The following is an 18,422-nucleotide window of genomic DNA, read 5'->3' on the forward strand; positions in this document are numbered from 1 at the left end:
TCACTGAATTACATCACCAATGAACTACCCCTATTCCAAACTCTAGCAAAAAAGATTGGTGAATGAAAGTTATTGACACCTTGCAGTTTTTATTCTTTGTGACTCACTTAGTATTGGAAGCTCAAATCTTTTTCAGCATCGATAATGAGGTACCTTGAAACCCCAAAAACACATGTCCCACCTATCTACATTAAGATAGCAGAAACTTCCCCAACTTAAACTTCAGTGACAAGAACCAGTTTCACAGTTAAATAGATCTTTTAACGACTATATATAAAAATTCATTTTAAAGAATGAATTCTTTCAGCACTAATTGGAAAATTATATCTAAACAAGAATTGCGGTGGTGTAGTTCTGGAAGAAAAGGTAGGGATTGTTTGGGCACTTGTGTTGCAATTAAAACAGTTAGATTGTAGTGTTATACATAGAAAAGTGTGGGAACCCTGCCCCCCCCCCCCCGCCATGCATCCTCCCTCAACTATGCCATTGTTAAAAAGCATTACTGGGCTAAAACTCAAAACATCACAAAATTCATCCAAGTTGCAGGAGTAATCCTTTCTGAAAACATCGTTTCCGTATCATTATACAATAATTTAGAAGGAGAAAAAAGCATAAAATTACAACTTTGAAACAAAATTAAGGTAATAAATATTTTATTTATAAAATATGACATCTGATCATCATTTGAAGCCTTCATCCACTTGTAGACTAATATTCTGCCGCTGGCAGGTAAAAGGCAGTATCTGCAAATTTTTCTTTTTTTTTTTTCGCATTTTTGTCATCTATTGTATGTTAGCTTTGTTGTAGAAGCTTGCTTATTTGGTTTCCGCTGAAAAAAGTGATAGATAAAAAAAAAAGTGGAATTCTATCATTTTCCCCTATTGTTAGTGTTGAATCCAAAATGCATTTCTTCAAATATCATGGAAACTCATTTCTGCAGATACTGTCATTTATCTGCCCAAGTCAGTATTTAGATGCGCATTCATACAAAATGAATTAGTACAGCATTATCATTTTTCTGGGTTGCCAACCTTGTAGAAACTTTGAGAAGCATCAGTGGCGATTTTGAGGTGCATTTTCAAATTTTGCAAAGCAGCTCGGTATTTTGTATAAAAAACAATATAAAAAATGTAAACCTCTCATCTAAAATTCTCTTTGAGCTTTCATAATTATATTAAGCACTGGCATAAGAATAATTATATTTTAAATTAATAAAACAGCTTTGAACACTATGTCACGCTTTGAGTATAAGCATCTTTAATTTCCCATATTTGCATGCCTGTCATAATAAACTATCAAAATATAATGAAAATGAATGTTATTTTATTAAAATCTTTGGTAAGCCTGGTCAGAAATAAGACTGCAAACGGGAAATGCGGAGCAAAATAACTTCTCTGCGGAGCTGCGGAGTTTCGCTATTTTTGCGGAGCAGTTGGCAACCCTGATTTTGTAAGTAACATTGTTTAAGATGGCTCAAAAGCACTTCATATAACGATATCAAACTAATTCTTTGCGCCCAACCAGAAGAATATAACAAGCAAAAAAAAAAAAGAAAAACATAAAACACAAACAGGGCAGCCTATCGAACAGAATCGGAGTCGAACTCCGAAATTGTAGAGTAATTTTCAAATTTAACCAACTCTTTTAAATGCATTATAATGTATAATTACAAAGAATTCCATGACGCATCACAGATAATAAAGCTTATGTCTCAAATACAGTCCTGTACACACATCTGCCATTGCAGAGGATGGGCTCACGGTTGACTTCCCAACCGACGAACCGAGTCGAACATACCACTCGTACCGAGGGCTCGGATGCGGTTCGAAACCGAGCCACTCGAGGGGAAGATGACGTAAATTGGAAAATCCTAGATTTTGTCGGTGATATGTTCAGGCGCAACAGCAGCCACTGAAACAAGTCCTATACACTTATTGCAGAACAAGTCCAATCTGCAAAAAGGAAATTAAAATCAGTACCTTTTGGTAGGGTAGAGTACAAGGTTTGTGGTCGGGTCATTCCGGTGAACATGGTACATTTCAGTTTTCAAAACTTTTTTTTTCAAAGTCATCTAATCCAACAAAAAATAATGTCAAATAATGACAAAAGGGTTTAATTTATCTGAACTATAAAAACTAATTAGCTCAACTTGATATAACCAATTTTCTCAATTTTTTTTATCAGAAATGAAAGATTTTGTCCACTCTGTTACACATTTTAAAACAACAACAAATTCAAAATTTTCATTTATTTTTTGAATTTTTTTTTTGTTTAATATAAACAAATGGAACATATCTTTCATACAAATGCTTAAAATGATATTGTAAAAGGCGCTTATGTTTCATTGATAATTATCTTACTCAAAAATACAAAATTTTAAAAATCATTTGCAAAAGTTAGATTATTATATGAAACAAACTTGGAAAAAAGATTGAAGTTAGATTATTCTAGTTAGTAATTGTGTGGTTCTATGCAAATTAACCTTTAAATTAAATTTTTAAAAAAAAATTACAATCTAATCAGGTAAAATATTCCTGTAACAGAGCGGACATACCTGTAACAGAGTGGACACTATTATTGAAGATAGAAGTAATCTATATGTTTAAGCAGAGAAAATAGATAGACAATGCTTCATTTTTTAAAATTTTGTATTTAATTCATATTTTCTATAAATTTCTTAAGCTAAGCTTTTTGAAAAATATCAATAGCATATGGAATTTGTTCACTATTTCCATAAATATTGTGCACTCTGTTACACAAGAAGTGTAACAGAGTGGACAAATAAGTAGTTAAAAAAATTTCCTAATCTAAACATAAAGTAACAGTTAACAAAAGCAAAGAGTAACTCTAAAATTACTACTTTACATGTAATTTAGATTTTTTTTTTCAAATTTTAATTAATAAAATTAATGTAACATAGTGGACATTTTGTTACTCAAATTTACTATCAGAGATGAAGAATGAATCTTACATTGCTTGTTCACTAATGAATCCACTAATGTTAGCTAAACATGGAGTTTTTACCATCTGGTCATCTCAAAAAAATTGCTAGTTTTTTGTAAAAATATTTTTTTGTTCTTTAATGACTGTAACAGAGTGGACAGTTCAAAATTTGTAAACTGTAGGGAAAATTATAAATTCCCTGCATTTTCATTAAAAAAATATTTTTCTAAAAAAAAAATTATTGTTTAAATTGTTACAATAAAGGTGTTGTATTATAATTGGAAATTTTTTTTTTGTAATTGAATCTAAGCAATTACTTAAATCACTTTTTAACTGTTACTGTTTTGAACATGACACATCAAGATTTTGCCATTTTGACTAACATATTTTTTTAAATTCTTAAATCAAAATATTAAGAACAAAAAATACCTCATGATACAAAATTGCATGAAGAATAAAGAAAAAATAGAATTAATTCATATTAACAATCAAATTTTCTGTAAAAAATCCAAAAGTGCAGGACATGTAATGTACTTTTTTCGTCGAAATGACCCGGTTCAAAAACATAAAAACACACACATCGTTACCAACTTGGGAAAATTCCAATGTGTAAAAAAGCATGAGTGGTTGGATCTGGTAACCAATATGTGAATCAAGTCTTATAAATTCTACTAAAGCAGGGTTCGTACTCAATTTCAGAAATAAAACTGAAGGAGTTTTGAAGGAGTAAAATGAGATTTTGAAGGAGTACTAATGGGCTGTTCTTAAATGATGGCGCAGTTTTTTTCAACACATTTGACCCCCTTCCCCCTTTGTCACACTTCACCTTACTTCTCCTCTTGTCACATGTCATATTTTATATACAGTTATTATAACATATTGTTATAATAACTGTGTGATGTCACTTTTTGTCACCCTCTCTCTTCCCCTTGTCACAATTTCATGAGCCCGTCTCCTCCTCAAGGCATGACATCACTTGTGGATGACCCTTTTTACACTATCATAACTGCAACTTACAAAACAATTGTTTTTTAACACAATCACTTAATATAGTATATCTACTTATGAATTTTTAAATATTTAAATAATTAGACACACTACTTTTGCTGCTGAGAGTGTGGTGGAAGGAAAAGCAATAATCATAAAACTTGGAGGAAAAAAAAACATCCAAGCACCATTTAAGCATGTTTTACCCGTCTCTCTTCAATTTTTATTACTTCTATGATCAATTTGTAAAATCACATATTTATGAAAAAAATGAATACACGAAATTACTACATTAAAATCGCCCTTGTGACGAAGTTAAGTTGTCGGTCAAAGGATTTTAAGTTACTGTCACATAGAGGAAGAATATGTAGTCTTGAACTAAAAAAGGAGGAGTTTTGAAGGAATTAAAACCAAAATGAAGGAGGATGAAGGGCCCATCAAAAAAATTCCTTAAATGAAGGAGTATTGGAGGAGTTTTGAAAGAGCGTACAAACCCTGTAAAGGCATACGACACATTTTTACAGGTTCAATTCTGTACCTCAGAGCCAGAACAACATAAGTCACATAATCACAATTTGGTTGCGAAAAAAGGTTAATCGCGAAAAAGGTTGTTTGGCAAAAGCACACTCTTATTACAATGGTATGATTTTTTTATTTTTACAATTATATTCACATGGCTCAATACGGAATAGGATTCTAATGAACTAATATACTGAAAATCAGTTTTTGGACAGCTGTCAGTCTGACTCTGAGGTACAAAATTTTCAAAGAACTTTCATTTTTCCAGTTATGCTGTACTATTTGTTTATTTATTATTATAACTATTTTTTACCATCAAAGGAAAAGACATTGTCTTTGCCATTGCACTAAAAAAGATGTTTTGAGCAAAACATTTTTAGAGCTACTATTATTAATAAAGTGCATTTCTGCAAGTAGGCGGAAGATTCGCAACCAAACTGAGCCTAAAAGAAACTTCAAAAGGAAGATATAACTGAGTAGGAAAAAGCTTACTTGATTAGGAGTCATTGGCTGGCATCGCCAGTTATAGAGGTAATACTGCAAATTTCCATCTCCTATTCCAAATTTCAAAGGTTCTAAGAAAAGCTTATTTTCCATTAAGTCTAGAGCGTTAAATACATCGTATCCCATCTGCAAGAAAAACATTCATCTTTATTAAATTAATTAATTGTATGGTAGTAGGAGAATGTGGGGCAAAGTGAAATGGTTAAGGTGACCGAGTTTTTGTTCAAAATGAACAAATCGGAAATGTGTACTGAAAAGTACAGTACATAAAAAAAGAACATTGTACTCTATAATAAAATTTGTGCTGAAACAGTATTTTTTATTTTTGGAAATAAATTTGAGTCTTCAAAAAAAAAAAAAAAAAAAAAGTGGAAATTTTTCACTTTTTTTTCTTGGGGCAAAGTGAAAAATAAAATATTTTTTCTAAATATTCTATTAAAAAAATTAAAATAAATAAATTCTTCTAAAAATTCTATATTTGATTATAAAAATATTTTTGATCAAACGGAATCAGTAAATAATTGGCTGACAGAAAAAATGAAAAGATAACAAAACAATAAACAAGTAATTAAATGAATAAATCAATTAATATAAAAAAAAATAAATGAGCAAGTAAAAAAATGAATGAATAAGAAAATAAGTGAATGAATGAATAAATGAAAATGTAAGTGATTCATATTAAATGATTGAGTGAGTAAATGAAACAAACTATTTCACTTTGCCCCGTATGTACTTGACTAATTGTACAATTTATTTAAAATGCAAATAAACTTAATATTAACTAAATTTTTACTGCTTTGAATATTAGGAGGTCTCAATTAATATTTAAAATGATAAAAATAAGAACTTTATCATTTTATTGTAACAAAAATAATTTGACTTACAACAAAATATTGCAATATGAGTATCATTTTTTAAAAATTGCATGTATTATCAAATGCTTATAATCTTTGGTGGTATTTTTTTCTTGACTGGAATAGAGTACATATGGTACTACATAGTTAAAATAATACCAGATAGGTAAAGCTAAAAGCAGAGTAAATATTTCATCATTTCACTTTGCCCTATGTTCTCCTATATAATCAACACTATAAAGCTTTATTGGGGGAGTAATACTTTTTGTTGAATGAAAATTGAATTCAAAAAATTCTTTTTTTCATTTAATAATCTTTTTGCCAGACTGACTTTTGGGGAGGGGGGGGAGTAAAAATTGCAGTAATACATGATAATAGTAAAAAAAAAGGCAAAATGTCAAAAAAAAAAACAACAAAAATAGTAAACATTTTTACTAATTTAGTACTTTCACTGGAAAAAAATATTTCATTTATTTATTATAGCTCTATCTTTTGTGTGCGTGGGGGGGGGACCTTTTTGTAGAAAAGTTAAAAAAAGAAATAAATATTACACAAAAATTTGCAGATTACTGAATGCATATGTTTCGGCATTACAAAGAACGTCTTTTTCAATGCAAAAAAAGGGAGCTTATGGAATGGCAATTCACGGAAGGCGGAAAGGCAAAACACGTTCTTGCAACACCAATGAAAAAGATGTTCTTTGAAAGGGCGAGAGAAAGAGAATCACGTGTCTCTCTATCCCTCTCTGCAAATTTTTGTGCAATAAAACGTTGTATTAATTTTAGTTATTCATCTTTTGTGTTAGGTACAAAACAGTTGCAGCAACCAAGTATATCCAAGTTCAAGTGTAGTTTTTTCCACAAAGATGTCAGATTTGATTCTGCTTAAAAGTAAACCATGTTAAGAACCTTTTAATGTACATAAAATAGCTTGTTAATATCATTTGAACTACATTTTCCAGAACTAACAAAGATCATTTCAATGCAGTTTTGCTCTGATTACATAAAACCCCTTTTGTGTTTCGGAATTCAAGCAATTTAATTTCAGTTACAACAGAACTAAACATCAATTTTATTAAAACAGATATTTCATTGAATTGGTAAAATTGACTGTCACAAGATTTTGCTGTTATAATTATTATGAAAATTTCACAAATAAATTTATTAAATTTGATAACTCTCATAATAGTTGCAGTAAAAAAAAAATCTTAGTGACACGAGCAAAATTCAAAATCATTCTCAAAGTAATATTTTTTCTCCAACATTAAAGAAAATAAGGTACTTTTATGTTAAAATAGTTCATACGGAAGCTATTTTGGCTTTCAGATGTACATTGTAATCTGCAGAATTTAAAGTCTTTCAGAAATATTATTTTTTTACTTCCTTGAAAAAGCATTCAAAAACTGAACTAGTAATTAAGATAATTCTTGCAAACTATTGTTAATTACTTTAAAACTAAAATTCCAATTCTTCTTAACTATTTAAAATGATAGCACCCTTCAATGTATTGAGGTAGTAAATGAAATAGATTAAAGAGTTAAAGCACCTTTTACCTTTTTAGCAATGCACATAGTTAATAGTAACTACCAGCATTTCATACAATAACTTATCTTATTCTTTGAAAAAACCTGAACATGTTAGCCAACTCGTTCATGCACAGTTTGTGCTATCTAGAACTCTGTTTGAATCATATCCACCAGAAATGGTGAATTAAAAAGAAACAAAATAGGAAAAAGATTAAATACACCAAAAAATTAAGTGCATTAACTTTTTAGCTAGAAAATCATTAAAACCAAATAAATAAAAAGTAGAAGCACAATCAACTCTTAAATCCACCTACTTAAAATCTAGATAAGATGAAAAATATTTTGTAATAAAAATATCTCCATAAACATTAAATTATCAAAATAATTTTTATAATATGCTTCGGTGACACAACAGAAACATGTGTCATTGAGCAGAAATCACTAGCAAACAAGAAACTAAAAATTGTAAAAAGGCATGAATTGAAATGCATTAAAAAAAACTTGCTCTTTGGAAGTTTTAATATTTTTTTTACAAAACAGTTTGAAAATATTGGTGATATTTTTTTCAGTAACAAACATAAAATGCAGAGACAAAACCTGAAATCTGAAAAGTTCCATAACCCATTAGGAGCAGGGTTCGCATTTACGCGCTATAGCGGGTGTTTTACGCAAATTCGCGAGAAAGGGACGCAACTTCCGCGAAAATTCGGGTCCTAGGGACCCAGAACACCCAAAAGATAAAAACCAGAAAAAAATTTGTGGAAAATGCTGAAGATCTATCTAGTGAATGCTTTTAAGCTTCAATGACCAGGAGAATCAACAGAAAAGGATTAAAATGACCCTATCTCTGTATCAGCTATTCAAACACACCCCTACTGTTGACCAGTCAATGGAATTTTAGTGATAAGACTGGGGCAGAGCTCAAGGAGCAAAATATTGCAAGTTCATAAATAGCCCATTGTACTGTATTCTAAGAATAAGTTCTCCCTCAACTTTTATCTTGGGGAAATTCCTGAAAACAACAATAAAGATCAAAAGTAAGAGTGGTTTCAATGCAATCTTCAGGATTGATACAGGACAACTGAGTAGTAAAAGTTTATCTATTTTGCATTCACCTAACCAGAATTACTTTTGAAAACTATTATCTTGCATCCTCAATAAAAGGATGGGTGAAAAAAAAAAATGGCGAACATTTTCCCGATCGCGCAAAACACAAAGTTCTGAACTTTACATTTTTCTTGTTAAATTACTTATGAATATGAATTTTATACAAAAGCACTTTAACCTTGTTCATTTTCTAGTAATTCACCTATTTCTGAGGGGCTATTTTTATTTGGACTTGCAAAAGTCACGTATTAATCGATCGCGCCATTTTGAAAATTTTAAAAGTAGCACCAAAGCCAACACAGATATTTTAAAAGAGTCACAATGAAGTCAAATTTTCTAATTTAAGATTGCAAATGAGCAATTTTCATACTCATGTGAGAAAAGGTTTCGTTTTTGCGATCGCGATTTTTGCGTTGTGTTAATTCGCTTGCGATTGTTTTCTATTTCTATGAAATTGCCATTGATAATTGATGGCGGGGGGGGGGGGGGGGGGGGGGGGGGGGGGGGGGGGGGGGGCTAGTTGCTTTTTTTCACCTAGAAAAATGTTCATGAAAGCAAAGATTAAGGGAGTGCTTTCTGCTTGATCAATCAAAGGCATTTATTTTTTATCTCATGGTAAATTCCAACTTTAAAGTAAATTTTGAGTTTACCTCATTGTAACTGACTAAATAGTTTCTCAAATAACTAAATCTTGCAAGTGTATTATTTGAATATATGATAATCACAGAAAAAAAGGGCAAAATTAACCAATTTAGTTTATTTCATACCTTTTTCAAATAACTATGTGGATAGTTTCTTTTCCCTAAGTATAAATAGTTGTATATAATTCAATTATGTGCTAAGATTTTCTGTTTAAAATTTAAGGGACTCATTTTTTCCGCCAAAGGACCCAAATCTATTTTATTAATGGGTCCTTGGGACCCAAGTTACAGATAGTTGAGCGCGAACACTGAGGAGTAATGCTGATTTGAGATATGACTATCTAAAGATTATACTCAGATTTTTTAAATGATCTTTTTTTTTATTCAGTTTTTTTTTTTTTTTTTTGCAAAAAAAAAAAAAACTTTTCGGATCAATAAATTGATGTATGACCACCAATAAATAGCAGTCGAGTGTTGGAAGAAAAGAAAACTATCCATGGATGAATCATTATATCCAGGGGCAATTCCACGGAAAATGGTCATTTTGTCCGGCACCTGACGTCTCATATATTTCATTAAAAATAATACTTTAAAATATAAATAAACAAAATTTTTCTCCTTAACAAATTACAAACTTAAGTGTGATATCTTAAGCAAAAATATTTTTGTCATAACCCTTTCAAATCATTATTTTTTAATGAAAGATATGAACTGTCACGTGTGGAACAAGCGTTTGACTTTTTTCATGGAAGGGCCCCCTGGATATTCTGCTTACATGTGTATCTGCTATTTACTATCTTGTTTATGGCTGCACAATTTCTAAGAACACAGCAACAAAGATGCAATGCTTTAAAACCGTAAATTGTTAAATAAAACAATTCTTTTCAATTACAAATACTTTGATGCCATCATCCAGCAAGTTAAATAAGAAGAAAAAAAATACACTCGGCATGTGAATAAACTAAACATAAAATTCTGTAGTGCTTAGTGAGAAAGAGGGAGAAATCTTGCCCCGTTATTTTGACTGAAGTAAGGGAAAGAACGTTAAACACAGAGGTAGAAGTGATCAACTTGTCTCATATAGGACATTTTCCACAAAAAATATAGGACACATTATATGAATAGTTTTGCTATGAAAAAAGAAATAATATATATATATTATTTATTTATTATTATCAATCAATGATTTTATTCAAAAAAAAAACCCCTCAAACAAAATTATAACTTACACCTGTAATGACTTTCCTGTAGTTGAAAGAATAATTTTTGAAAAAAGTGTACTTTATAGACAAAAAAAAAAAAAAAAACAAAAAAAAAAAAAAAAAAAAACAAAAAACAAAAAAGAATTAAGTGAAATCTATTGATAATTAATACAGCAACTCACAATTTTTGCAAGGATAGAAGTGTCACAAACATAGTTTATATTATTAAATAAATAAAAACCATCTTTGTGTTGAGAACTAACAGGAAATAATCAATGCTTTGTAGCAGAAATATAAAGATATTTTGTGCTATAAAATTCCACAAAAAGAAAAGATCGCAAAAAGACTATTAGAACATTCCGATCAGAAAATGCACTGAACACAAAAATATACCCACAAAAACAAAAACCCCCACGCTGGAAAACAAAACAAACGGCTGCGCCCCCCCCCCCCCCAAACACAAAATTCTAAAACCTTCCTCGGCTGGAATTGACTGAGCTGGCGGTGTATTTCATGTAAGACTTCAGAATTATTCTCGAAACTCCACCCACTACAGTGACGTCATATTGCTGTAGCCAATGAGAGAAGATGCCTGTTGCAGGATTTAGTCAGCTGCGTTTTTTAATTTGAAATTCATCTGCACACATACTTTTGACGAAAAATCCGAAGTCAGATAGTTTATTTACTGTCATTTTAAAGAAATAAATTGGATAAAAAACAGGAATATAGGAAATATAGGACGCTTTCCAAAAATATAGGACATATAGGACGATTGATGCTTTTTTTTTGAAAAAATAGGAAATATAGGATATATAGGACCACGTCGACCCCTGTAAACACCAGTAAAAATAAATTAACAGTAATAATGAGTGCTATAGCAGTGGTAGTATTTCTTACATTTTTTGCAACTATGAGAGCATCTTGCATGAGGTCGGCCAGGGGCGTGGCTTTTCCCACCGTGTAGAAGGCATAGGCCGCTTTCAGGCTTTTGTGCATGGGATGGTGCATCACTGTGGAAGGCAAAGTGTAAAAACTCACGAAATCCGTGATGGTGCCATTCACCTGGAAATAATAAAAGTTTAATTCTATCAGTAAATAGGAGGATGGGAATTTTTACATTCACAACAGCAAATTTTGCACAGTGTCAGAGTGATAAGTGTATGGTGGAAAAAAAGGAGAGAATTAATGTTTCTTAATACATCATCTTTTAAAATTTAATGGGTTGTAATTTGAACAGGAAAGTGTCTATTGATACTATTATAATCCTAGAATAATTTAATTTCTTCCACTAAAATTTACAAAAATTAGAGCATATACAAAATGAACTGAAATGAATTGATTTTTGGGCCTACCATGTAGTTTTACAAGTAACTGATTGAGTAATTTTCATAATGGAAACATATTACTGACTATTTTTAAGGTTTTAAACTATCAAAAATAAGCAACTAATGCCTTCATAACTAAGCTGTACTATTTTCATAACATCTATATAAATAAAACAAAGAATGTGTGTGTGTGTTGTCTATACAAAACCACAGTTTGCGTCGGATCTCAACTTAATTTGGCAGGGAGATACTAGGGGAAACCAAGAAATGTAGGGGTTTTTTCAAACGCCAAAAAAGTACAGAACCGTTCGAATTTAATTTTAAGGCACAAAAATGGCATTCAATGTCTCTTTCTACCCGACATAGTTATCCGATCAGTTTGATTTTAACGCCATTCGAAAGCCCAAATACCCATAAAGTTCATTCACTTACTTCGAATTAAAAAAAAAAAAAAGGCAGTAAAATCACTGGGAAAAAATAAAAAGCACTTTTAAGCCTAATGGAACTCTATTTTCACATAGGAAAACTATTTTTTGCAGGGTATCATTTTAAATTAGCGTTCAGAAGGTTGCCACCTTTTTTTTCTCGGCTGTGACTAAATAAAATTTTGTTTTTGTTTTTAAGTAAAAATTTCTCTTTTTGATTATTATTTGGCGATTTATCTTCTTTTTTTAAGGATTTTATATGCATTTATGGGGGGTTGCTTTTAATTTATTCGGGAATTTTTTTCCTTGAGAATTATTATTTTGAGGGGGAATTTTACAGGATTCCCCCCTCCCTCTAAGTAAAGCCTGATTGTTGAAAATGCGTCATTGACATAACTTTTTTTTTTGAGGTAGACAGTGCGAAGCCGGGCAATGCACCTAGTTTATACTAAATATAGCAAATCATTGAACTACATCAAGCATAATTTAGAACATTTGTAAATTTTATATCACAATCTCTAAATAAACCATAAATTGAAAACTAATACATAAATTGACATTTCTAAATGCAGATTTTAAAAACTGCCATATTTCAAACTAAAATGTTGATTATAACTAGAAATTCAATTCTTTTGTTAAAGAAATCAAGTCAGACTACTACTAATTGTGTATTGTGCCAAAATGGGCAGAACAAAATGCATAAGCTTATTCAATGGAAATCCAAACTTAAATATCAAGCAGACATATTTCCATTTTTTGTTGAACAAACAACATGAATGAAACTATCTTTAACTTTTCAAAAACAAGTAACATTTTACTACTGTTTTTTCTGACTATGAGGCTGTTTAAATATTCTCAGAGATATAAAAATAAGTAAACTGCTATACATTTAAGGTAAAACTTGATGGAGGAATTAACAAAAAAATATAGATAAAAATTTTTAAGGTCAGTAAGTCATTATTGGTAATTCATATACATTGCATTATAACTATTCTTAGTAAGCATAATAACTCAAGTCAATCCCCTAAAACTAGTTCGTTTGCATTTGCACTTTTGTTTGCTCTGTATTAAGAAGTAAACCTAAAGTAAATGCTAAAATTCATTTCAAAAAATAACAATGGGTTAAAATTACTCATGCCATTTTCGTGTGCAAAAGCGTAAATAAAAAAAATGGTCACAAAAATATTATGCTTTCAATATATATAAAACCAAATATGCAGTGAGCAGTTTATTTGATAACGTTTCATCTTTGCTGATGCATAGTGAAAGAAATACAAGTCTTAGCAATTTTGCCTTGTTGTAGTTCCATTAATGATCAGACAAGGGAAAGTAAGTGTTACAATATGATACCCACACACACCAGGTGTGAAAGTGGGAAAATAGAGCTAAATACATTGAATAATCATGATAATTGATAAAGAAATATGATACTAATTGCCAAACTTTATTTAAGAATCAGATAGATTATCATCATTAGGTACTTCCTCTTTATTACGATCATTTGATGCATTAATTCAAAATCCTTATCTGCACATTTTTCCCAGATTTCACTCATTTGTGGGTTGCTTATAACTTTTTAAATTTTATTCGTTCTGTCTATCACAATTTTTTTTTCAAAAAAAAAAAAAAAAAAAAAAAACAGAAAATGTGAACTTGACACACACAAGCAGACACAGAAAAACCTTTCAATCGTCACCCCCATTTTTACACTGTTCTGGACATTTCCCCAAATAAGTAAATAATAATAACTAAATTAACTAAAACTAAACTAATAAAGTTAAACCAAACACTAAAATACATATCAACGATTGAAACCACTGAACTTAAGGTTTACATAACCAATTGTTTACATTGGTTTTTACTTCTTTTTATAAAGTGCAGAAAGTGTTGAATTCGTAACATTTTTTTGCAGACATTTATGCCTAATTTTCTATTTTACTTGCTCCCAAATGATTGTAAAGAGTAGTTTTCTTGACCCATCTCACATGCATATGCATCTACAAATGTATAAACAGATGAAATATCTATTTTGACTATCTCAAAATAAATTATGGCAAGTTTTCTTGTGATGTTTGTATGTATTTTTCATAGTTCAGGAATACTATGCCGTATAATGTTGAAGTTTTGTATGTAGGATCTGTTTGAAGCCTAGTTCTGAACCTATGCTTTTGGTTGTACTAAGATGTTGAAAAGAGATCTTTTACATGTTTTTGAGGGCAAATCAGTGTTAACTTTGATGCAGACTGAAGCAATTTCATAACTAGACAGCCACTTGGAAATAAATAGCTAAGCTTTTGTCCCCAATTCAGCGACAAAATGCAAAACAAATGCAAATGTAGTTAATGTAAATTGGTTCAAAACTTTTTTTTGGTGATCCCCTTTTCCATGCAACTCCAAGAACATTCCTCCTAAACATTTTTTTCCAACTGTAGCAAGGAAGTACTGCCAAATGCCGTTTTAGCAAAGTCCGTTACTGCAAAGACTGAAAATTTCCAATTAATACTATATAGAAATAATATCAACATTTGTTATGTCACTATAACGAAAATTTATTTACAGCGTAATGATTTCCCTCATGACTTCATTAAAATGGGATTTGACTAAGAGTGGGGTCTGCATAGAGTTTTTATATTATACACAGGAGTAGTAAGCTCTTTCTGTTAACATTTGATTTTGTCTAGTAAGTTTAATTAATTTGTAAAGAAGGATGAAATGATCTTTAAGAAAAGTCATTTACCTCAACAACAAAACTGTTGACAATGTCAGGACGGGGCAAAAACCAATAACGAAACTCTTCCAAAGAAAATGATGGTGCAAGATCAAACTTTAACAAGTACTAAAAGAGAAAAATTTAAAGTGAAAGCAATGAGACAAAAACACATTCAAAGTCACCAACCTTCATGTATACAGGGTTCATACTCTATTTGGATGGAAAAATTCCATGACTTTTCCAAGACTTTTTCATGACCTCGTTACTCGAAGAGAATAGCACTGATAATTTTTGGAAGAGAATAGCATTGATAATTTTTGGAAATGAGCATTAGCAAAATGTCTACATTAATGCCACAGCCGCATTGAAGCACTTACTCGTAATGGGAAAAATAATAAGTGTACACTTAAAAAACTAAATCTTATTTGTCTTCATCATATAAATTTAAGTAAAGTAAAAATGGAGTGAAACGAATATGATGATGCTTAAATGTCTGATATTTTATTTATAAATAGGCAGAATGATATTGAATGGGACAAAGGTTGAACGAGTCATCACTAAGTTTCAATAAATTTGCTTCAAAAGTTGCCTTTTAGTGTCAACAGTGCATTTAATCATCCACGTTACTTGGCAGTATTTTGATTCTTTAAAGCCACATAGTTTAGTTTTTTATGTTTCTAAATCAGATCTTTTTTGAAAAAAAAAAAAAAAAAAAAAAAACATTTCGTAATGAATCAATTTTCTGATTCAAAAGTATACTTGTTTTGTTTACTTATTTGCAATTTTTCAAATGCATATAAATTAATAGGTGCAGAAATTTTAGAACATGTTTGATTCCTGACATTGAACGTAGCAGTGGTTCGCATGGATTAGTTTTGCGAGTCGTATGTTGGGCACTACTGTTTTAAAGTGTTAGAATTTCTCTTTTTCTGTATTTTATTGCCTGACTAAAGATCTTTATTTTCTAAAACCTTCAACAAATTAAGATAAACTCTGATAAGTTTAATAATAAAGTTCATACAAGTAATGGAATTGAACTTGGATGCAATGGAATTTTTTTTTTTTTTTGAGTGGGCGTGGCAAAACTAAGAACGTGAAATTTCGCTACTACAGAATATGAAACATAAGAAGTGTCGAAAATAACAGTAAATTCAAAATAACTGATGTCCAAGCAGCAAAATCACATCGCAAAAAAAGGCATGCCACTGCGACAGAAGTGGATGCAATGAGATTTCAAAATACAGGTTTGATTTTGGGATCGTTCAATTTTCCACTTTTAATAGCTTTTATGTGCTATACTGTTAAATCACTCAAGATTTCTAATGCTCCTTTAGTTACTGTTACTTTCTCTTTGTCCAGGACATTTTTCCATGACTTGAAATAAATTTCCATGACTTTCAATGAAAATTTCAATTTTCCATGACTTTTCCAGGTCTGAAATTCGCTTCTTTTTTTTCCATGACTTTCCAGGACTTCCATGACCCGTACGAACCCTGTGTATATTAATTTTAGAACTAAGAGGCACAAGCATAGTAGACAATAAAAGCAGCACAAGATACTTAAACAGCTCACCTCTGCTAACAAAGCACAAGCCTGCTTCACGTCTTTTTCCTTTAGGGCACGGAAACCGGGAGACTTTGGGTTCTTTTCAGAAAGGAAAAAAAAAATAAATATTAATAATAATAATACAAATCAATGAAGTAAAAAAAAAGTTAACTAAAATAAAACTGACAAAAAGTTTTAAAACTTACATCAGGCAATTTGTAAAGCTTTAATGTGCGTTGCATCGTCATGTTGCGACTCAAATGAGAAAACTTGACTTCGATGAGTTTGCGAGGATTTAAAGATCTATGCCAGTATCTGTTACAGGAAATAAAAGAACAGTTTAGTTCCTTCGACCAGCTGAAGTAGCGATAAGTATTGAAAACATCAATATTGAAAAGTTGGATGAGCTATAGGTTAAACAAAATTTATGTAGATTTAATACAGGATTTGAAAAATAATGTTATTATTTAAATGCATATAGGAAAACATTATTATTATTTTTTTCATTTAGAAGAAAACTTAATGTTATAAACTTTGCATAAGAGTTAGAACTAAAAGACATCAGAGAACAATTAAACACTTCTTATTTCAAAAAAAATGTTAAAATTCACTGCATGTAAAAATACTCTAGGGGAAACATTCTATTTATAAAAGTAAATTATGAAAAGCTATGAATGATAATTATAGAAATGTCAGGTAATTCAGCAGTAGAAATGTACATTAATGCACATAAAATTTCATTTTCTTTACAGAAGATGTGCAATGTATGACACTTCCAAAATTAAAATAAAAAAAAAAGATTTGATGTTAGAACACCAGCATATTTTCAGATACGGGGCTTATACGAGTAGGGCTGATACTACAGTTTTACACCGAAAATAAGTGCTTTAATTGCAAAAAAAAAAAGTCTTTAAATACTTTTAAATATTTTACGAGGGGAATACCTCTTAAGACTCTGCTTGTTACACATGTTTACATTTTTTGAGGTTTTTAATTCTCTAGCCCTTTAGAAGAATTAATGATTAATGTAAAACTCCTTTCTCCTCCAAACCTAAATAATAGGTATGAGGTTTTAAAGTGCTGAAAACTAAAAAAAGGGGGGGAGGGGAGCAATCCCCTAACAGTGGTGGGTAATGCGGAAAACAGTAGTTATATTTCAATTCGGGGGTCAATTTGCATAAGAATCAGTAAGAATGGTGTCAGAGGCATTTTAAAAGTTTCTTTTTTGTTGTTGTTGTTGTAGCTGTGCAGTGTCGTCAGATTTTTGACTATTATATAGTAAAGTCATGTTAGCACCGATTTTATTGCAAAATAAAATGTAACCTATCATATTAGGGGGCAGGGGTGGCAAATAGAAGGGTCAAGAGGGGGCAGTCGCACCCCCAAATTCTTAAAGAGCAAATTTAATTTACGTAAATCGCCAATCAAAGTTGAAGAAAAACAATCTTGCTGGTTCTCCATAATGGTTGACGAAACTTGACACATTTCCAGACAAGAGCAAGTATTTCCCGTTTTTTAAATTATTAGAAGTGTATGAAGCCTTTACTGGCCTTTTCAGAACAGAAAAAAAACTGATGAAGAATCATGGTTAATTTTAAACAAAAGACGTAATTTCCTCATATGTAATTTCCTAAATGTCTCGTTCTTGTGTGCTCTGCGTAACGATGGTTATGAGAGGCCCGTTTAGTAGTGTGGCTGCACAAGAAAATGCCTTGGTATTTTACATTCATTGTTACGTTCATACTTTAAGTGTGTCTATTTGATGAGTGTTCATCACTTTCTTCCGCTAGAAACACATTTCAGCTGCTCAATGCATAGTATGGTTTCATAGATACTCTTTAAAAATACGTACTATGTTTGAAAAAAATATCTCACATCAACAAATATCTATTCTGGGGGCTCTTTAACTATACAATCTCCCCCCATATCATGATTACTTGCTGTTAGCCAATATGTGTTTTGTTCCATACTGAGGTAATTTGTATTTAAGAAACTCGACCCCCCAGATGAAATGCTGAAATGCTGCCCCTGTTAGGGGGCAAAATGTTCTCTGGAAGTGATACTTGTACTCAGCACAGTAGCAAGAAGAGGACATAAGTTATTTCGATGCCATATGAAAAGGCTAAATTATCTGA

The 18,422-nt window shown here is 30.9% G+C and overlaps 1 protein-coding gene across 1 annotated transcript in view; it reads right to left on the reverse strand.

Moving 5' to 3' along the window:
* Window positions 1-1,183: 1,183 nt before the first annotated feature.
* The window catches only part of LOC129221903 (glycylpeptide N-tetradecanoyltransferase 2-like), a 33,259-nt gene continuing 16,020 nt past the window's right edge, over window positions 1,184-18,422 (reverse strand). The window contains exons 8-13 of the mRNA XM_054856279.1: window positions 16,494-16,602; window positions 16,315-16,386; window positions 14,770-14,868; window positions 11,180-11,344; window positions 4,942-5,079; window positions 1,184-1,952 (exon numbers count right to left, since the gene is read on the reverse strand). Coding sequence (XP_054712254.1) covers window positions 1,932-1,952; window positions 4,942-5,079; window positions 11,180-11,344; window positions 14,770-14,868; window positions 16,315-16,386; window positions 16,494-16,602 — 604 coding nt within the window. The 3' untranslated portion in view covers window positions 1,184-1,931. The remainder of the gene's footprint in view (window positions 1,953-4,941; window positions 5,080-11,179; window positions 11,345-14,769; window positions 14,869-16,314; window positions 16,387-16,493; window positions 16,603-18,422) is intronic.

The sequence above is a fragment of the Uloborus diversus genome, chromosome 5, assembly GCF_026930045.1.
Source record: "Uloborus diversus isolate 005 chromosome 5, Udiv.v.3.1, whole genome shotgun sequence".
Lineage (NCBI taxonomy): Eukaryota > Metazoa > Arthropoda > Arachnida > Araneae > Uloboridae > Uloborus > Uloborus diversus.